Here is a 20,412-nt window from a genome sequence, read left to right as displayed (position 1 = left end):
GCTGGATTGTCTCTACTCTCTCTTCTTCAAGAGATGTACTCCGTAGATGCCTTGAGATATTCTGCTAAGATCGCAGTGGGGAAGCACCAACTGGCATCGAAGCTGCCGGCCAATCGGCGGGCGCTTGGGCCAACGCGAACCTGCGAAGTGGAAGAAAAGCAATCCATCTGCATCTCTTCGTTCCTCACCGATCTTGCCTTGTCTCTCTTTTATTTCCCGCCCTCTTCGTTTTCCTTCTTCTTCTTTTTTCTCTTTGTGGAAGCAACTGCTTCGTTGGAATCTGTGACAGTGGGAATCATGTGGTTTTGTGCAGTTTACTAAGAGGGGGAAAATAAGAAGGAAAAATAAGCTGGTTTTGAGTGGAGCTCTCCGAATCAAAACACTCTCACCCGGCAACCAACGCTCCACGGTGGAAAAAGAACTGTGTTGCAACACAGGTGAACTTTCCCCATTGCTTCAATTATCCTCCCATATCTGCTGAATATGCTTAAGCTTATTCCCCCATGCTAACCAACCAGGAAATGCCAGATAACCGGTGAAACCATCGCTCCTTGCTGTACTCCCCGCAACCCTTCGGTTTCCGGCTCCCATCGTCCGCTCCGATCCTTGCGGGCACCTCGATTTTTCTCCTTCTCTGCTCACGATTGGACGTGGGTTCTGCTTTTCTGCCGGTCTTCTTTCTTGCTCGCTACGCTTGTTCCCTTGGTCTTCTTCAGTCCGACCTGCAGTGCCGTTCCTTCCTCGTGATAGGTCATGTGTACAACACGATTGATCCTTGGCGCGACGATAGTGGTACACGCTCATTTCAAGTGATCCGGTAGTCCGTCACTCTTTCAAAATGGTCAAGGCGGACGTGCGGAGGGATTACTACGCCGACCTGGGTCTGACCCCGAGCGCGGAAACAGAGGAGATCAAGAGACAGTTCCGCAAGCTAGCGCTCAAATACCATCCGGATAGGAACCCCGGGAAAGAGTTGGACTTCATCGCCAAGTTCCAGGCGATCCAGGCGGCCAATGAGATCCTCAGTGATCCCCAACAACGACTGAAATACGACACGGATCGCTTGCGCGCCGGTTACGGCAAGCTCTATGGTCCCCCCAAAGCCAATACCGCTCGAAAGGCACCTACGACTTCCTACGCAAGCCCGTTTACTCCTCCTAAACCTCAGCCTCCGAAGGCCCGCCCCCAGTCTTTCCACCATAATGCATCTGCTGGCGCCCAACGCTATGCTAGCTACGCGCGAGCGGCCCCGAAACAGGCTTGGGAGAAGAGGCCAGATGAAGGGCAAACTCGAGCCGATGCATATAGGGGGTTTCAGGAGATGAAGGGCAATGGTATGCCGGGTGGCTGGTCGTCTTTTGACCCCCGCACTGGTTATGCTGGCACCCCACCTAGGCCCAACGGGCAGTCCCCGAGGCCTAAATCTGCCTACGAGTACTTCAAGAAGTCCCCTAAACCGACGAGTCCCGAGCCGACTCGGACACAGTCCGCGAAGAAGAAGCAAGGGTTCGCTCCGCGCGCTGCGGGCGGTGATGAGCCCATGGCCGCAAATACGTCTGCTTATACGAGCGTTCCTCGGGCTGAGCGTTCGCAAACGCCAAACTCGTTTTACGCTCCGGCGCCTTCACCGACGGCTAGAAAATCCGCAGCAGCTGCACAAAGTCGGGCAGAGAACTCCGGCACCCCAGATATTGAACGAGTGAGAAGCAGATATGCCACCGCTGGCGGGGAGCGCACATTCTTCTCGAGTGCCGGACTCGGACGCTCTGCTAGCATGCGCGATCCGACGTCGAGTCCACAACCCCGTCCCAGGACCAACCCACCGAGTCCCACTCCTCCGGAGAGTGGCAGACACCGGAGCGCTAGTCCCAAGTTGAAGAAGGATAACCTAAATTATACATCTACAAGCTCGAGTGATTCGGAGGATGATGACTTCTTGGCGCGCAAGCCCAAGGCGGTCCCTAAGAGCCGGCTCCGTGCCCATAAGAAGTTTAGCGACTTTCATACTGAACAGAGTCGTAAGACTGGAACTGGTAAGCGATATCATCATGAAGGATTAGTCTACCGCCCGCGGTTAAAATCTTAAGAAGAGTAGCTGGGCAGCCGAAACGGCGAAGGAGGATAGAATCTAGTTGCTAACGAAGACCTTTTTTTCATAAGGCCTAGACTCTGAGAAACCCAGTCCATCCAAGAATGTATTCGATACATCTGCATTCTTCAGCGACGGGAGTCCCCTAAAAGCGTATGTTGAACTATACCCATCAATAGGTCATAGATTAACTGTTTACGTGTATAGCTCCGGAACCTCGAATGCGGACGCACATACGCCGAACAGAAGCTTCAAGAGCAGCAGCCATGAACAGCTCCGTCAGCCATTCTTTGCCACGAGTTGGGAAAACACAGACTTCTTCGGTGCGGCGCAGTCCGACAAGGAGTCGCAAGATTCACGCGCGCGAGGTCGAAGTGCGAACCGAGACATCTTCGGCCAAGCAGAGGGCTCTGTGGGTGCTTCAAACCCCAAGTCACCGCGCTCGGAGTCGGCGACTACTCAACAGCCCACTCCTTTTGCCCAGGCGAAGTTCTCTGCCGACGCATGGATCGAGGAGCTGCGAAAGGCCGACATCTCGTGGGCCATCCCAACCACTGATAACGCCAAGCAAGCACAGTCAGCTGCATCGCAGCGTCAGAAGAGTCCCCGGAAGCAAACTAAGCCTGGAGCTAGACCCCGGCCCGCTGCACAAGCCAGTGTGGCTACCGAAGCCGAAGAAGCAAAGACGACCGTCAATGGAGAAACCACTGAGGAGCCGGCCAAGGCAGACGCTGCTGATGTAGAAGCTATGGATGTTGACGATGTTCCGCCTGTCGATACCACCGCACCAGCTGCAGAGCCAGAAAAGGCCAAGGAAGACCAAGTCAAGGAGGGCCAGCCTAAGGAAGACCCAGCGAAGGAAATGCCACCACCGAAGATGAGACCAATCTCAAGGAAAGGAAAGGTTCAGCACACAAAGTCATTTGACTTTTCCAATCTCACCAGTACAATGCCGTTCACGCCGACCAGCAATGGCGGCATCGACGACTTGCAAGATATCCAAGCCAATCTCCCATTCGAGTCCCGACCCAATGTCCCCAGAACAACAATGCGCGATGTCCAGGCCCGTAAGTTAGTCTGTCCGAACCCACCAAAACGGCCGAATCCACCGGAACTGGTTCCCATTAGCGCGGGGTCACAGCAGCTTGGACTGCCTCGAGCCGCATGGGAGCGCTACGCCGCAGAAATGAACACATACATGCGCGAATGGAACTCATTTAACCGCCGTATCTTGCGCCACTTCAACGCTCGTCAAGAAGCCATCGAGACAGGAATGGCACCGAACTGGATCAGCGCCGTCGGGGATTCAGCGCGTCTCAAAGTAGATGACGAAGAAGACGACAAGAAAGCCGATGGCGATGGAAGTGACGACGACAGTATGGTGGCCGGCAGCGGTAAAGCCGGATTCAGCGCCTACTTGCGCGGACTGGATGAAGATGCCAAGGTCATGTTGCATTGGGAAGTCGCGCGGGAAATGCACCGAGAGTGCATTCTCAAGCTTGGTGAGATGCGCGAATGGATTTTGAATGGTGGGAAGTTGATATAGGCGTAGAGGCTTAGAGGAGCATGAGCATGAGCTCGACATGGGCGTTTTTTTAGAGACGGCCGAGTACTAGTTACTTCTTTACTACTACTTACTAACTGCATTGGGTATGGGCGTTGGTGTTATTCTACTTACTTACTACTGTGGCATTTGGGACACGGTAACATGTATTATAGTCAAGCATGGACATGAATTCGTTCGATATTATACATAGGGTATAATCAGTATGATCTTCAAGATGTTGTGCTGTGCATAGCACAACCATCTCGAATTCATCCGAGACTGCACGGACCCTAGCCCCAAACCCCAAACCCCAAACCCTACCCCGATACCGGGGTCCCTGCTCCTCCACGCCTCAGGCCTCAACAATAATTATTAGTTACTATAGTAAGCAGTTTGCCGGCTGGCCGCATATCCTACCCCTCTGTATATACTACTATAAATCCACGTATCGCTATAAACCAGATCCTCAAAGCATGAAAGGCATCAATACCAACCAATAGATTTCAAATTTATCTCTCAATCCATCTTTCCCTTACCACCAGACATATATGACCGGACAAATAACTGCCCAAAGAGATAGATCAAAGGCCCAAGATAAATGGGCCCCAGCAACAGCACGGCCAAGTGGTCTGGTGTATGGAGACACGGAAGCACAGTACGCTTCCATTCAACGTGGTAATCATCATCCCCGCCAACTGAGATTCGCGCATGCGGTGCATCATATGCAATGAATAAGTAGCTTACACCAAAGACATACCCAACGTTGAACTGAGCGATCTGTATAGCCGTCAATGCCCGCTTCAGGTGCACTGGAATGTTGATTTTTAATGTTCGAAGAAAGTAGTATGTATACTGCAGCCACCCCCGGGTTCCTCCCTGGTTAGCGCTATAATCTTAGAACAACGTATATGGGGAGAATATCACGAACCATTAATGCGTGAACACCACTATTTAGCTGGGCAGCCACCAAGCAGTGAGGTGTTATGGACCGAACGAGTGCCCATGAACAGACCATCACTCCAGCATGGTGAAACGTTTGCAAGAAGGTACTTTCCTTTCCCTTCATGATCAGAATGACCGTGTCAATCACCTCGTAGAATTTGGACAGGTACATAATCCAGCTGAAGTATCCAAGGCCTTTTTGCCATAACCCATCATCATAAGCAATATCCCCCGTGCTGCTGACTGTGGCGTTGAGCCCACTATGTTGCAGAACAGCCCTTCCTTCCACATGACATAAAGTCGCGACCGCATGCACAGAATACGATTCTTGTTTCACGGACGGAAAGTTTGTATAGACTGTTGAGAGCAAGCCGCAAAACACCCATGCGGAAAATATCGCAAGACCGATGTTATGCAGAAGAACTAGATAGTAAAAGGGGCGGGTTCGGCTCAGTCTCCATGGCTTGTGGCCGCTTTTGCGATTGACGGAGTTGAGGTAAGTGATGATTAGGACGTAAGAGCTGGCAAAAACGAATGGGAAAGCGATATGCAGAGGGTAGTCATACACCTGGGTAGGAATGTTGAATGGCCTGGTCCAGGATCGTTTCGAATCGGCTGGACGGAGGATTGGGGTGTGATGGAGGGATGGGTATTGGATGAGATTAGCTGGTGGCAGAGCAAAGTGCAAAGATAGAGAGTCGTTCATTCTGGATTTGTGAGGAGACGCGAGGGAAGGCAGTAGTATCTCTCCTTTTTTTAGTTGGGCCATATAGGCCATGGTTCTTTCCTTAAATAGTATGCTCTAGTAAGTAGGTAAGTGAAAGACAATACATTCCTTCTATAGCAACATTCCTTAGGTGATGAAGTATTTGAGAAGCCGAGGATTTACTTTCTGCCAACCTGATGCCTGTATAGCCCCTTGCATGCGCATTACTTACTTGACTGTCAGCTCTGTCTTTCCTGAGACAAGCCGTGGACCTTGCATATGCTAATGTTCCTCCTTGATCTGACACCTTTTTCCACCTGGCGTATGCACCTCTAATATCACGACTCTTCCCATCAACGATTGTTGGTAGACCTAAGGTTTGAGAAAACAGCACCATACAATGGGATATACCTCTTTGGTCTACTAGCAATACTGACAGCTTCAAGTAGTACATTCGAGATGTTGAAACGATGCAACTTATATCCTATACTGAACAATTTATATTAGGACTCCACACAGGGCTGATTAGACTCTACAGATAGCCATATTCAGAATTACTATATTCAACCACCATACTTCCATACTAGACTTACTATATCTGTTGTAAATTCATAGATCTTATCCGGGCCTCTGCCCAGGTGGCACCCACTCTAGTGCCTCCGGAGATGGCCCTGGAGATGGCCCTAGCTAGAAAAGGAAATAAATTTTAGCACACAAAATTCCCCTGCGTAGAGATCACCTGATTAGGCATGCCTTAAATTGCCTAGTTCAATGAAGGGCTCAAAGCACTAATCTTAAGTAGGCAATCATGTATTGTGCCGTCCAATACCGCACCCGACCGACCCCGCCGCGGGGAACGAGCACCGGTACCGGCAATACGGAGAGCAATACGGAGAGCAATACTGGTTACGTAGTAAAAAGTGTCACTTTTGGGGGAAGCGGGAAACACCGAAGGCCCGCCCAACAACCGGATTTGAGGGTAACGGTATGGTAAGGAATAAGTCAAAGCATTGGATTAGTAGTAGTAATCACTCATATCTTTTGACTTGACTCTGTATGGGATACTGTGTGGCCCTGCCTCTCTCGTCTCACCGAGTCTGTCCCGGTCACCCCCGCTGGCTGACTGATGAGGGACTGCCCGGCCATATATCATTCTTTGCCTCCGCAGCCAGTCCCCCTCCGCTGGTTCTTTTTTCGGCTTTTTGGATTTTGACGGTCGCGAGGTTTTTCTACGGAACCTACGTTGCTGCTCCAGTCACTGCAGATTATCTTCAAGATTAGTCTCAGTGTGCTTTAATTGATCTTCATTTTATCTTATTCTACCCTTCTACTCCTTTTGTTAAAGACTGTTGCTGCTGTTTCTTTCGAGATCAGTGACTCACATCCCATCCCGCATTCAGTGCCCCGCGTTGCCGTTCGATCTTGAGTGACTATTTTTGTCTTCTTGTTCGCACGACCTCCACAACCACATCTACCGTTGGGTAAATTTGCAATTGAGCTGCTTAATTGAGATATATTTCGTGGCTTCAAATTCAATTTCACAATCATGGGTGTCACAATTGTTCTGGGTAGTCAGTGGGGTGATGAAGGTAGGCTGTCACCTTGGCTATATTCTGGCTGGTCGCGCCTCGAGAAGAGTCAATTGATTGATGGGAATAAATTGATTTGGGACATGGCTGATGGATTATCAATTCAGGAAAGGGAAAGATTACCGATATGCTTGCGCAGCAGGCTACGCTTTGCTGCCGTGCCGCTGGCGGCCACAGTAAGTCTTTCCACATATGCCCGTGGGAGAATCATGCCTAATGGAATGGATAGATGCCGGTCACACCATTGTCCACGGTGACAAGACCTACGACTTTCACATCCTTCCCTCCGGTCTCGTCTCTACCTCCTGTATCAACCTGATCGGCGCTGGTACCGTGGTGCACGTCCCCAGTTTCTTCAAGGAGTTGGCCTCTCTGGAGGACAAGGGTCTGGAGGGCGCTGGAAAGCGCATCTTCATCTCTGACCGTGCTCACGTTTGCTTCGACCTGCACTCCGTCGTGGATGGTCTGGAAGAGGCCAGGCTGGGCGGTCGCAAGGTCGGTACTACCGGCAAGGGTATCGGTCCCTGCTACAGTGACAAGGCTGCCCGTCGCGGTGTCCGTGTTGGCGAGATCCTCGACGAGGCTCTCTTCGAGCGTAAGCTGCGCGCCTTGGACGCCGGATACCGCGCTCGATTCGGCGAGCTGGACTACAACGTTGAGGAGGAACTTGCTCGTTTCAAGGTAGGATGACCTCTCCTCGCCATGCATTGTCGGTCTCGGAAGCACCTTTCCAGGAGCATCTAACAAAACCAGGAATACCGTCAACGCTTGGGCCCTTACGTCGTCGACCAATTGGCGTTCCTTCAGAAGTACAAGGACGCCCCTAACACCCTCGTTGAGGGTGCCAACGCTCTCATGCTGGACCTGGACCACGGCACTTACCCCTTCGTGACCTCCTCGTCCACCGGTCTGGGCGGTGCCGTCCAGGCTCTCTCCCTCAACCCCACCAGCATCAGCTCCATCATCGGTGTTGTCAAGGCCTACACCACTCGTGTCGGTTCAGGTCCTTTCCCCAGTGAGCAGCTGAACGAGTTCGGCGACAAGCTGCAGGGTGTGGGTAAGGAGTTCGGTGTTACCACCGGCCGTAGACGTCGTTGCGGTTGGTTCGACATGGTCCTGTGCCGCTACTCCCACGCTATCAACCACTACACGGCCCTCAACCTTACCAAGCTGGATGTGCTGGATGACTTTGACGAGATCAAGGTCGGTGTCGCGTACATTCTGCCCGACGGCACCCGCACGGAGAACACGATGCCGGCCGACCCGGAAATCCTGGAGAAGGTCCAGGTTGAGTATGTCACCCTCCCCGGCTGGAAGAGCAACACCATGGGCGTGAAGACGTACGAGGACCTGCCCGCCAATGCTCGCGCGTATATTGAGTACATTGAGCGCGGGTTGGGTGGTGTTCCCATCAAGTGGATCGGTACTGGTCCTGCTCGTGACCACATGATCTGCCGCGAGTAAAAGTTTGGTTGCTAGATGCAATGCCGAAAAGGTTTGTGTTTCTTTCTTCTTTGTGTTTGTTTATAATATCCAAAGACCCGGTGCAATCGGGATGGCTTCGTATGCATTGTGTATATGGATGATGTGATAACTGGCTCGTGGGTAGAGGTAGACGATGGTTGGGTATAGAGTACAGTTCGGAATATACTTGCTATCTTCAATATTGTGTAGCTTCTATAGCTAAGTAGATGATTCCATAGATTCCATGCCTGCAGGTACTGCAGTCTTAGCAGAAGTTCCCCTTGCCTATAGCTGTCGGCAATCGGGTACGGGAGTAATGCCTGAGGCAGAAGTCACTTGAGGTCTCCTACTTATCCAGTCTCGCACCGCAATAGCTTGACAATCAGAAAAATGAAATATAGTAGACCTCACTAGTATCATAGTTGCACACTCATCATCAACCCCCAACATAATCAGTTTCACCATCACAAATGGTAGAATGATGATAGATACCTTTGCCGGCACATCGGCCATTTTCGGCTGGGCGGAGCACCTCCAACCAATCAGAGCCTCGACAATATGATGACCGTATTCCCGATCGGACTCCCGAGGTTCCATTCTCAACTTCAGTTCACCTCTGCATCTGTCACTTGCTGTGCTTGTGTCTATCTTAGCGCTGAGCATCGCCGGTCACCACACCTCCCACCCTCCTCCCACTCCACTCCTTTAAGCAAAGGCAGATTCATTTGCAAAATGGCCTCCATCGCGCGCCAGTCTTCTCCCCTCCTGCGGTCGGCGTTCCGCGCTCCCTTCGCGACTAAGAATGTCGCGCAGGTCGTGGCTTTTCATGCGTCCGCTAGGAAGCAGATCTTGCCTCCTTTGCCTCGTGAGTTTCATAATTAAAGAATTGGTTGTGAACATTGGTATGATGGGATGCTAATGGGTTGGGTGGTTGCAGAGACTATTCAGGGAACGAGTACGTGATTCTCCGGTTGCTTTCGGTTGTTGGTTTTGGTTTTGTCTACGGGGAAATCGATACCCGGGGATATCGACTTCGCTTGGACAACCATGATTGAAATTCGAAAACGGCATGCATAATGTTTGGAATATGCTCTGACAATTCGAAATAGTGAACGACCCCGCTCCTATCCCCAAGTCTCACCCTACCGAGGGTAGCTACCACTGGACTTTTGAGAGGTGCGTTACGTCTATAAAGATTATCCGGATATATCTGGATGGATAGTTGGAAAGCAAATACTGACATTAATAGACTCGTCTCCGCTTCTCTCGTCCCTCTCTGCATTGCTCCCTTCGCTGCTGGCTCTATGAGCCCCGTCATGGACGCCGTCATCTGCTCCGCCATCGTGGTTCACTCGCACATTGGTTTCCAGTATGTCTTTCCTCTCCTTTACTCTATCTCTCTTTTACCCCAAATAGAATTGAATGTTCGCATGTGGATTATGGAACTGTGGCTAATGGATGACAGCGCCTCCATCACCGACTACTTCCCTACTCGCCGTGTCCCCAAGACCCACACCTTCATGATCTGGCTGCTCCGCGCGTTCACCCTCAGCACGGCTGTCGGTCTGTACGAGTTCGAGACGAACGACGTTGGTGTCACGGAGGCTCTCCGCCGGGTGTGGAATGCATAGACTCCTAGGGATGTTGTGTTTTTGTGATATGGTTTAGTTTTTTTTGCTTGTGTGGTTTGTTCTGGGCGTATGTGCCTGTCTCTCTGTGTACATGTTCTGATTCCATATTTGGCTCGCGGAGCTATAAAAGATGTACTTTGAAATATACCTATACTTTTTTCCATTCACTATATACACAGATAGTCCCCGTTCCTCTTCCAAACATACATACTTACACATTACAAAGCAATCATACTTCATAGAGTATATATATAGTATATCATGTATGAAAGAGATAGATTACTCCTCATCTTCATCCCCCTCCTCTTCATCACTCGGCGCCTCCCCATCCAACAAATCCTCATCATCCGCCCTAACCACCACCTTCTCCATCAACCTCAACGCCGCCTTCAACGGCAACCCAACAACATTATCAAACCCACCCTCAATCCTATCCACCAGAATACTCCCCAACCCCTGAATCCCATACCCCCCGGCCTTATCCGCCCCTTCCCTCGTCCTCACATACGCCAGAATCACCTCATCACTCACCCCCTGATCAAACCACACCTTCGTCTCCTCCAAACACGTCTCCAACGCATACCCAGGAACCCTGGCACTCGCCAACGGCGTCATCGCCACCAACGCCGTATACACCTTATGTTCCCCGGCATCTCTCAACCCCTTCAACATCGCAATGTGGTGTGCTTCGCTGCGCGGCTTCTCTAATATACTTCCCATGGATGTGTCCACGATGACGGTGTCCGCGGCAAGAATGAAGGGGTCCCCCTTGGGGGAGTCGATCTCTTGTGCGTAGACGGCTTGTGCCTTGAGCGTGGCGGTCTGGACGACGTATTCGAAGGGAGGTAGGGTTTTGGGCAGGTCTTCGGGGGTGTTGGAGGGGATGATTTCCATGTTAGGGAGGCTGAGGAGGGAGAGGATTTGGCGCCGGCGCGGGGAGGAGGAGGCTAGGATGAAGCGCTTGTTGCGCAGGTGCGTTAGGATTGGGAGGGATAGTGGTGGGGGGCGAGGGAGGAGGGAGGCGCGTTTTTGGTGGTTGGGTTTGTTGGTCGTCGTTGTTGTGTTGCTAGTGGTGTAGGCTGGGGGTGGGTCGTCGGTTTCGGGCTCCGTTTGGGAGAGGAGCGATTGTTTGCTGTCGGACATTTTGGTATGTCTTTTTGTTTATTTGTGATGTGTGTATGTGTGTGTGTGTGGTTTGTGAGATTGAGATAGGGGCTGGTATATGGTGATGGTGGTGGTGTTGGAATTTGATAGACGGGCGGTGAGACTCGGCAGTTGTGATAAACTATGCAGATAGATACGAGATAGTGATACGAGATGGGCGGTGCATGTGATGGTGGTCCATGCTGCATATGTCTATTGCAGACTTTGTATTTTGAGTAGGCTTTAAGGTTAAGCTTAACGCTTCAGGATAGCGGGTGTTGTACAACTTGTGCTCCTGCATCTGGTTTCGTTTACTGCCTCCATGTGGAAAGCTGCATTCAGCCGATGATTGCCATTCCAGTTTAGCATCAACATGTATCTGCTATGAAACCCAACAATTAAACTCATCATGCCGCCAATGTATATATGCAGCAGTGCAACAATCTCAGCAGTTAACAATCAGGTACTTCTCATCCTATAAACCAATACAACGCCATTTCCGCCTCAAGACCATAGGCTGAGAAGCCTCCGTAGAGGCAAAAGGAAACCACCACAAGCATCGCCCATTGCAATTGCACAATATGACCCCTACTAACCAATCCGTCAAGACCTAGCGCCGGACTTTTCCTTTCCAAATATCATCCAATAGTCGCGTGACGCATGTAGCATAGTCTCATCCACCCCAAAAGTAAATCATAATTATCATCATCAACAACAACAGCAACATGCCGCTCGGACCTCGGCAGCATCAGGTGCGAAACGAATCATCGATGCGCCCTCCGCGACGCTCAATTTCCGCAATCAACTCCTGTCGTTCCTGCAGCTGAAGCTGAATAAAGTCCACCGTTTTGCGAAGCACAATACTCTCACTGCGACCCTGACCCTCCAAGCCAGGCACCAGCTCGGTCAATCGATCGAAGCCCTCCCGGATTGCGGCGCGGCGTTTCTGCTCCGATGCAATGTGGTTGTTCTTCTTTTCCTGCTCCGTGAGCCGCGGCTTGTCCTTGTCTTGTGCGTTGGCCGCTGAAGAGGCCGAGGCCGGCTTGGATGAGGAGTTGCCGGTGGGTGTGGTGGATGGAGAACGGTCGTCGCGATCGTCGGGATGGGTGGTTGCGCCGGCGGGCAGGGGAGAGTAGGATGGTTCGGAAGAGCTGGAAGCCAGGGAGGCAGGAGGTCGTGCAGATGGCATCGTGAATCTTCTGGGATTATATAGGAGTGGACGAGGAGAATGCAATTATTGTCGTTCATACAGCGCGACTATCATGTGCTTCTTGCTGGGGTGGGATTGATTTTCATGTGACAACCAAACAGGGTAGGGTCTGCGGGGAAGAGAAGAGCAGAGAGAAAACAGAAAAACAAACCGCAGCACAGATGGAAAAGAGAGAGACTAAATGGGAGAGAATGAGTGGAAGAATAGATGAGAGATGTAAGAGAAAGAAGACAAGACTAGAGGTTCATCGCAGACCTCAGCTTGTTAAAGGGGAAACTCGCTGGGTTTCTGGACCAATGGAGGGGAAGTCCATTAATGGGATCCGCGATCGACTTGAAGTGTTCCCGTTAAGATCCAGGACTACCGCCAACTGGCCAGTCTGTGGTTTGTGGCCTCACCCGCGTAACGTCATCGATCGTTCAAGTTGCTTCTAGATTCCCTCAGATACCATTTCACCTGCACCTCCCCATTATATGTCCCCTTTCTGCCTCCCACCATTCTAGAGATACAATTAGGCTGAATAACCTACCTTTGGGGTCGTGTCCTCTCGGTCTTCAATCTTTCCTCAATTGATCGTCGCTCGATCTATGACCTCACGCTAGCGCTGTTTCACTACTAACTAGTTATAACGGCGAGAAGCAGACCCCGAACGGAGATCAACACCACAATATGGCCAGTCACGAGCATCTTCGCGGCTCCTGTCTATGTGGGAGAAATCAATACCAAATTCGACTGCCCGATAATATCACTGACCATGCTCACGTCTACTTCGACACCAGCCGGGACAATCGTACGTCACTTCACCAAATACATACTACATACGAAGCTACTAACCACAAACTGGACAGGAAGATTTCACGCAGCTCCACTGACAGCTTGGCTTCGTGTGCCATTAACCTGGTACCAATCTCACACCCAATCCTACTTTCCCGACGAAACACACAACACCATCCGTCGCATCTTCTCCCCGCACCATGCGCCACATACCCAGCGGGTCTTTTGCGGCTACTGCGGCACGCCACTCACAGTCTGGAGCGAGGACCCGCGCGAGGAGGCGGAGTACATGTCAGTGTCGATAGGAAGTTTGTTCGGCGATGACCAGCGCATGTTGGAGGACTTGGAACTATTGCCCCCAGACTCGCCTCCACCTTCCTCGGATGAGGAGAGGGAAGCAGACGAGGAACGCGCGGAGCCTGCGAAGCAAAAGGAGAAGGTGGTTGTTAGTCCGGCTACAGCACAACATGAAACCCGTTCATCAGATGTGGTCATTCCGTCTGGGTCGACAGTCTCACGAAGTTACAGACATGGCACGCTGGGCGGGGTTCCGTGGTTCGAAGAGATGGTGGAGGGGAGCCGGCTGGGGAGGATGATGAAGACTAGGCGTGGTGTTGGGGTTAGTGATGATCAGTCTACGAGTTTCGAGTGGGAGATCAGCGAGTGGACGAGCGATAATACACAGGCAGCGGGAAAACGAAAGCGTGGACGTCATACTAATGTGGAGGATGTTGAATCTACTTAGACAGTGGCTGGAGTTCTAATCTGGAGGCCACTCATTGTGTACTTAGTAGTCGAAGATCCTTCTAAAATAAGGTCACATCACATCTTGACTGTAAAGAGCAGAGAGGAGCACGCACCATCTTGGATTCAACTAGTTCGCGCAGCACCACAGTAGAATGCACTTCAGGCACATATATTGGTTTTGTACATCAAGGTAAATGGCACAGATCGCTGTTCACCGCTCCCAAGCCTAACAGGTGAACAGCAATCACATCAACGATCTCATTAACTCAGTAGATAAAGTTAAGCCCCATGTTAATTAACCGGTGCCAACCATTCCTCAGGCGTGCCTCCCGTCACTGCTAAGTTTCCTTTTCGGGAATCGCCTCGCCTGAGTTGCCGTAGCTTCACAAGAGTGAAGGACATGTTTGCCTACCTCGTACAATAAAGAACACTGAGCATCCTCAACTTCTCTTTCTCTCCTCTGCCTCAAAGCCGTGGAGGGTGATTGTCGCTCTGGCCCAGTCACCCTCCATGCCTTTATCCCGTTTTCAAGCATCAAAGCCTTTGTTAGGGCATGTTGTTCTGGTTCTCTTTGAACTGGACAGGAACAGCATATCTCCGTGCTGGCGACGCGTCGTTACGCAGGGTACTTGCAAGAATGCTCTTGTGCAGGAGGGTCTGCTGAGTAGGTCTTTGCTGATTAGAATTCAGCCCTTGTACTGTCGCTATGGGATGGTCACTAACCATGATAATAGGTTGGCTGCATATGCACTGATGTTGGCTTCGGAACCCCTGGGCTAGACAGACAATATATTCAGATCACCGTGGTATCTGATAGCCATACCGGAAGGACTAGTGCTCCATGGGTGTATCAAAAGTCCAATCTTGAGGATAAGAAACCTGGTCGAAGACAACCACAAATTCTTGTCTGCTTGGATCATGCCTCATGCCTGGAGCCCTAAGGCCTCTACATCAGATGGCAAGGGCCACGTATAGACCATCGATGTCTAGTCTCCGGGGTGGAAACTGCCAGCTCTGCGCCGAATATTGCCATGTACCGAATAGCTTCAGCCTATGATAGCGTCCACGGCCCAAAAGAATGTGGAATCCGTGGGGTGATTGTAGCGAGAAGCGGCATATAGAAGCGGTTTCATTCGAAGCACAGTCAAAGCGCAACATCAAAGATAATCGAGACTTAGGTACACTGGTCTCTAGAACGGAAGCTATCGTCAGTCAAACGTATCTTGTCCGGAAGCCTTCTGAAAGACCACAAGCTTGGCAGCCTTCGACATAGGATCTGGGACCGCCAGTACCCAACGCAACGTCAGGGAAAGGGATTATCTTGGCTATGGTGCAGGTTCCCTGCCATAGAGACACGGTCATCGAGACTGGTGCTGATGGCAAGCATATATCGAGTTGACCAGCCTAGGACGTCCAGACAGCTCCGTTTTGCAGAACGGATGCTGTCAAGTTCCGACTCCCATGGTTAGTCAAAGAAGTACTGTGCATGACCACCGAGTATATGAATGAATGAGAGCTTAGTCTGAGATCTCTTTACCTTGTGGATTTAGCTGGGCTTGACTGCCTGCGAGTAGCATCTACATGCACACTGGCAGCCAGACCGGGCCTAGTCACTTGGTATCAAAGACCATTACAGCAGCAAACCATACCCTCCCGGTGAATGCTACGGACAGCTCTCTCGATGCTTGTTTCTTGCCGTCAATCTTACGCTCGCTTGTCTTGTCTTCTCGCAGTGGATACAGCTCTCATTTGCATGATCGATCAAACTGAGCAGGAAAGGTCTTTTTGACTGTCTTCTCTTGCCAGGCAACACTCGCTTCTTTCGCACGTTCTCCTCATTCCCGTCTACTTTCGTTTCTCGAGCATCTTCGATAGCTTCCTCTCCTTCATCCTGCAGCTCTCGGTGCTCCTGTACTTTCTCAAAAGCACGTTTGCTTAGTTCTTCTGTCTACTTGCTTGCTTTGGAAGATCAAGATCATTAAGATCTAGTCTTCTCTTGTGGTATTTCGCGTCTTGTTTTGCCTTGTGTTCTTGAGATTTGAACAGTCTACCTCCTGCTTACTCTACAACACGCTGGACATCGCGTTCATCCTCTCCTGTCCTTGTCTTTCTCTCTCATCTACAAACCCATCTCATCTACGTCTCTTCTCAAGAGCAACATCATCATAGTCGCTGTTGACTCCGGTCCTATTATTTCATCTCAAAGACAGCAGAGATACTCTTGCTCAGGTTTCCCAGCTTTCCCTTCTAGACACAGAGTTACGTGTTTCCAACTACATCTATCTTCTCTACACACACAAAGTTGTGTGTTTCGGGACTACATCCATCTCTCCTACATCTCTTCCGAAGAACAATACCATCATCCTTGCTTGTTACTTCTTCTGCTCTCGTTATTGTCCTCGGCATAATCGAGATACCCTTACTGAGATACCAGATCTGTCTTCTTCTAACACAGTTACGTGTTTCGAAACCACATACTTCTCTTCATATCTCTTCCTCGATTTCTTCTCTTGATCAGTGTCTGATACACTTAACATCTCATCTCAGAATCATGTCTTCCACCCAGAAGAAGGTTTCTTTCAGAACGCCCCTTGAGGAGGTTATCTCTCCTGCTCAGGGCACTAGAGCCAAGGGCCGCCAGGATGGTTCTCAGGATATTAGAGGTAAGAAATATCTGATTTCGTGTTATTTAAAGTTGGATGTAGTGTTTTTTGTCGGAAGATTCTTACGACGTGATATAATGTCGGTGACTGTGAGCCTGGTATATCCGTGCTTGAGCCTATGATTGCTACGCATCATCGCTCGAGATGTCTAACACAAAGGTGTTTCACATTCTTGCTGTCCTGTGCTGATAACTTCTTAGGAGCCACACGGAGTGGTTATCCATACATCGGAGATGTCAACCCTGTTCAGACATCCTCTTATTCATCTCCGTATAACCCTAGTAAGTACATGCTGTCGGATCTTGCAACACTCATGCTAACCCACGAATAGATGATCCCACTTTCTGGTGCGACTCGGGGGTAAACAAGTATACCGCCTTGCACTCCCATCCGGTCCACCCACTTCGTATCCCCAGAGGATACACACGCACCCAAACGACCACACTAGTGAGAGCAGGAGATACCACTATTACCTTGTCGGAGCCTGACAGCCCGCCCCGTGCCTCAAAATCTCGCAATACTCCAATGCCAGAGGTCACGGAGGGCGCCAGAGCTTCCGAGAGGTATCCGCCACGATCATCCTCGCTCCAGCCACTGTGTGGTCTCTCAGCAGCCATCGATAGTCGCGGACCTCATACGACATTCGATGAAATTATCCCCACAGTCTCCCATGATGGAGACCGAATCGCGAATGCAAGTGCCCGGACAACTTTCAGCTTCCGTGGCATGCTGCAGAAGACCCGGGGTGTCGAAAAGAGTCGCATGCAGGCCCCGACCATCGAATCCAAATCACGGAGCAGCAGCAGCGGTGCCGGCAAGACGGTTTTCAAGGACAGGAAGTCTAGGAAGAACGCACGCAACCCAGCGACTTCCCTTGGGGCTATATCAGCGCCGACAGTTGTACCTACTTCCTCGTTGTTGCAGCAACTTGGGAGAAAGTACATCGACCTTAGCCCAAGCCAAGACACTCCTGCATATCAACAGCAGGCAGTGTCGAGGCCAATGAAGCCCGCCACGCCGGACACACCAAGCCGCCATGCCTCGCCAACATCATTCGCCACGCCCAGCAAGAATGCCATGGCCGGGCATCACGAGAACAAGACCACACCTCCACTAGCTCCATCTCCCCGCACAGAACATCGCAGACCAGGCAACAGCGCAACTAGTGATGCAGGTGTCCAGGCCGAACCATCCGCCAATGGTTCGGCCTGGACCTGCGCACAGTTCGATGCGCTCAGTGATACCGTCTGCAGAAAGGTCCGAGAAGCGGAGACTAATGCACAAAGAGACCAGTACCTTCAGGTAAGACTTTGTAACACTGTTTTTAGATTGCACAAATGACTGATGATGTTCTTAGATGGCTCTTGAAGTGCAGAAGCTGATCGTCGACTACCAGCGGATGGGAGAGGTTGTTGAGAACACTTCTAAGTTCCTCAACCAGAAAATTATGGAGAAGGAGTCGATCGAGACCAAGCTTCGAGCTATGATGGAGGAGTCGTAAGTTTAGTTTTGGTTTCTGCCAGTCAATGTGTGAGCCGAGCGAACATATGTTGAGGTTGTTTTCATACTGACCAATAACCCATGGTTCTTCTGTATCTTCTCTTATCCCTCTTTTCTTAGTCCAATCCTTGCTGTCCCACACTTTGTCGTGGTGGGCAGAAAAGAAAGACAATAATGAAAAGAAGAGAATGTAACTATGACAAAGAGATGATCATACAGATCGCCGTTGCCTTGGTATTCATCCGTAGCTTTCTCGTGCCTTCTTTCTTTCCGGATCCAGATTATGGTCCTGTCCTCTCTACTCTTTATTATCCGAGCACAGAGAATATGACAGACTTGGTCTTTGAGAGAACAGAAATTCCACTGAGAACACCGAGAACTAGAAAAGTGAGTAGATGTGCTTCAGGAAGATGATGGGGATCATACCTGATGCGATATGATGATATCGTGCATGACGACTCAGCCTGACCAGCGCCTGCCGGCCAGGCTGAGGCGTAGTGGACGGAGATGTAGAAACGAAGGCAGTGTGCGATCTGGAGAAAAACTTCACAGCGACGCGACCAACACAAGCGAGAAGTAGGCGCCTCAGGCATGGGGTTTGCAGGGAATGATTAACTGGATGAATGAATGAGAGTGACTAGCCACACTCAACTGGTGCAGACAAGCTCTTTCTCTTCTTTCCTTTTCTTTCTCTTCTTTCTCTACTGTGACAAAGCATCGCACTCTCCTTTGTTACACTGACACCCCCGGCGAGGTTCCTTCCCTACGTACGCCCCCGAGTCTGAAGCTGGTAGGATCAAGTAAACTACTACTAGGTGAGTCTTTTAACTGCGTTAACATATCGGGTCAACCATCTTGAGCGTCACCATCGTTCGTTTCTTATCCACGTCTGCCCACTTCTTATCACTTACGCAATGTTCTTTCCCCTGAGCCCTGAGCTCGAGGTTGAGCTTCGCAGGACAGCTTCAGTACCTACTTATTCTTTTGTTGAGGCGCCTTCAATGATGAGTTACAGACGCTTGGGATGCTGACCATCTCCTGATACCAGGCTCAAATCGAAGCCATCATGGCCAATCAGAACAGCAAAAGGCGGGGATACCGCAGACAACAGGAAGAGCCCTGCCAACCAAGCTTGTACTGTGATCCGTCGACTATACATCAGAACACCTTTCGTCCTGAGCTCCCTGGTGTTGCTAGTGCACCTGTGCATAACACTTTCTGCCCGAATTTGTCACAGGCAAATCATCTCGCCATGCGAATGGATCACCAGCAGAAGGAAATGGAGAACTGGAACAGACTGCATATGGAACAGTACCGTTTCCCAGGCCCTCACGCGGTGAGTATTCTCGAGCTCGGATATTCATGTCGAAAAAGCTTCTGACGAGCGTTTATTCAAGATGTATGAAGCGCCTGGTCTAGCTTCTAATGGACCTCAACTCAGCCCTGAACCTCGTGCTATGTCACCGATGTATACCATGTCGCCAATGTCATTTGCACCCTATGCTTTGCCTGGCACTGGGCCTATGACGGTTGGACCAGCGCAGCCCGGTGTCCCTAGAGAAGGGGAGAGATTCCATGGTCTCAAAGTAGGAGCAAGCGGGAACACCAATAAGCGCTATACTAGCTCTACTCTTCGTGGAGATGCACCTGAGTTCGTCCCGAATGCAAAACTCCAAATGAATGAGCCGCAGCGTTTGGTCCCAATTGCCAGTTCGGTGTTCATTGTCAGTAGCACTAACCAGCACATGCGAGGACGCTGAGACTTTGGCGACCTTTTCCGGATAATATACTCAACGTTAGTGCGTTGTTATTGTCTTTTGGAAATGCCGAGGGCTGGTTGTTTGCTATCTTCAATCCCACTTAGCTTTCCTCGTTGAGACAGTCTTCAAGAATATTGGAGCAACATGGCAGGTTGAATATCTGGATTGTGTCCTTCTTATCTGCTGTTTTTCGTGGTTTGTCTTCGGTGGAAGCAAAATGGCTGGGTGCTTTTGAGGCTTGCGTGGGATTCTCAAGGCTTTATCCTTGCTAGATAGGGAACAGCTAATGGGAATGCTAATGAGAATGACTACACCCGCTCTGGTTCCAGACTGTGACCTTTTATTTGACAGAATCTTGGCTGCATACCCTCCGGCTACATCTGTCCTCGTAGGAACGTGGCTCTATAAATCTTGCATGTCTGAACTTGCCGCCTAGAACGTAAACTACTTACACGAGGAAATGCCGCTACCGTTCAACCCATCCGTCTTATCAAGCCGGAACTATAGCCCCAGTAGGTAACGGGGCGTTATCCCTGTTAGATATCATAGAGAGCCAATAAAAGAAACCCCGGCGATAGTCACACGGACTGGCTCGTGATACCCTCGATTCAGCTTATAATTTCTTTTGCAGGCTGTCTAACGATACCA

The 20,412-nt window shown here is 50.5% G+C and overlaps 9 protein-coding genes across 9 annotated transcripts; 6 read left to right on the top strand and 3 right to left on the bottom strand.

The window, feature by feature from the left end:
• Positions 1-620: 620 nt before the first annotated feature.
• On the top strand, positions 621-3,909 carry ASPBRDRAFT_440637 (DnaJ domain protein). Its single transcript, XM_067625116.1, has 3 exons — positions 621-2,033; positions 2,161-2,242; positions 2,297-3,909. The coding sequence occupies exons 1-3, from the start codon at positions 839-841 to the stop codon at positions 3,633-3,635; spliced, it is 2,616 nt and encodes an 871-aa protein (XP_067481470.1). The 5' UTR covers positions 621-838; the 3' UTR covers positions 3,636-3,909.
• Positions 3,910-4,151: 242 nt separating this feature from the next.
• Positions 4,152-5,283, bottom strand: ASPBRDRAFT_118870 (elongation of very long chain fatty acids protein; the record flags this gene model as incomplete). Its single annotated transcript, XM_067617202.1, has 2 exons — positions 4,152-4,487; positions 4,564-5,283. 2 exons carry the CDS (start codon positions 5,281-5,283, stop codon positions 4,152-4,154), a joined length of 1,056 nt encoding a protein of 351 aa, XP_067481469.1.
• Positions 5,284-6,829: 1,546 nt separating this feature from the next.
• adB (adenylosuccinate synthase ADE12) lies at positions 6,830-8,336 on the top strand (the record flags this gene model as incomplete). Its single annotated transcript, XM_067626894.1, has 4 exons — positions 6,830-6,872; positions 6,980-7,048; positions 7,102-7,553; positions 7,626-8,336. 4 exons carry the CDS (start codon positions 6,830-6,832, stop codon positions 8,334-8,336), a joined length of 1,275 nt encoding a protein of 424 aa, XP_067481468.1.
• A 587-nt stretch (positions 8,337-8,923) lies between these two features.
• ASPBRDRAFT_39325 (CybS family protein) lies at positions 8,924-10,024 on the top strand. The gene is made up of 5 exons (XM_067624114.1): positions 8,924-9,201; positions 9,274-9,291; positions 9,446-9,512; positions 9,586-9,705; positions 9,802-10,024. The coding sequence occupies exons 1-5, from the start codon at positions 9,069-9,071 to the stop codon at positions 9,965-9,967; spliced, it is 504 nt and encodes a 167-aa protein (XP_067481467.1). The 5' UTR covers positions 8,924-9,068; the 3' UTR covers positions 9,968-10,024.
• On the bottom strand, positions 10,005-11,254 carry ASPBRDRAFT_39324 (nucleotide diphosphatase). Its single transcript, XM_067624113.1, has one exon. It carries the CDS (start codon positions 11,108-11,110, stop codon positions 10,247-10,249), a length of 864 nt encoding a protein of 287 aa, XP_067481466.1. The 5' UTR covers positions 11,111-11,254; the 3' UTR covers positions 10,005-10,246.
• A 604-nt stretch (positions 11,255-11,858) lies between these two features.
• On the bottom strand, positions 11,859-12,299 carry ASPBRDRAFT_27262 (uncharacterized protein; the record flags this gene model as incomplete). Its single annotated transcript, XM_067622352.1, has 1 exon — positions 11,859-12,299. The coding sequence occupies one exon, from the start codon at positions 12,297-12,299 to the stop codon at positions 11,859-11,861; it is 441 nt and encodes a 146-aa protein (XP_067481465.1).
• Positions 12,300-12,989: 690 nt separating this feature from the next.
• Positions 12,990-13,839, top strand: ASPBRDRAFT_27261 (uncharacterized protein; the record flags this gene model as incomplete). The annotated part of the gene is made up of 2 exons (XM_067622351.1): positions 12,990-13,110; positions 13,169-13,839. The coding sequence occupies 2 exons, from the start codon at positions 12,990-12,992 to the stop codon at positions 13,837-13,839; spliced, it is 792 nt and encodes a 263-aa protein (XP_067481464.1).
• A 2,553-nt stretch (positions 13,840-16,392) lies between these two features.
• On the top strand, positions 16,393-18,005 carry ASPBRDRAFT_192949 (uncharacterized protein; the record flags this gene model as incomplete). Its single annotated transcript, XM_067620546.1, has 4 exons — positions 16,393-16,504; positions 16,705-16,785; positions 16,836-17,806; positions 17,862-18,005. 4 exons carry the CDS (start codon positions 16,393-16,395, stop codon positions 18,003-18,005), a joined length of 1,308 nt encoding a protein of 435 aa, XP_067481463.1.
• A 1,065-nt stretch (positions 18,006-19,070) lies between these two features.
• On the top strand, positions 19,071-19,764 carry ASPBRDRAFT_192948 (uncharacterized protein; the record flags this gene model as incomplete). Its single annotated transcript, XM_067620545.1, has 2 exons — positions 19,071-19,340; positions 19,402-19,764. The coding sequence occupies 2 exons, from the start codon at positions 19,071-19,073 to the stop codon at positions 19,762-19,764; spliced, it is 633 nt and encodes a 210-aa protein (XP_067481462.1).
• Positions 19,765-20,412: the final 648 nt, after the last annotated feature.

The sequence above is a fragment of the Aspergillus brasiliensis genome (assembly GCF_001889945.1).
Source record: "Aspergillus brasiliensis CBS 101740 unplaced genomic scaffold ASPBRscaffold_3, whole genome shotgun sequence".
NCBI classification, from domain to species: Eukaryota; Fungi; Ascomycota; class Eurotiomycetes; order Eurotiales; family Aspergillaceae; genus Aspergillus; species Aspergillus brasiliensis.
This window is presented reverse-complemented; position numbering and strand designations above follow the sequence as displayed.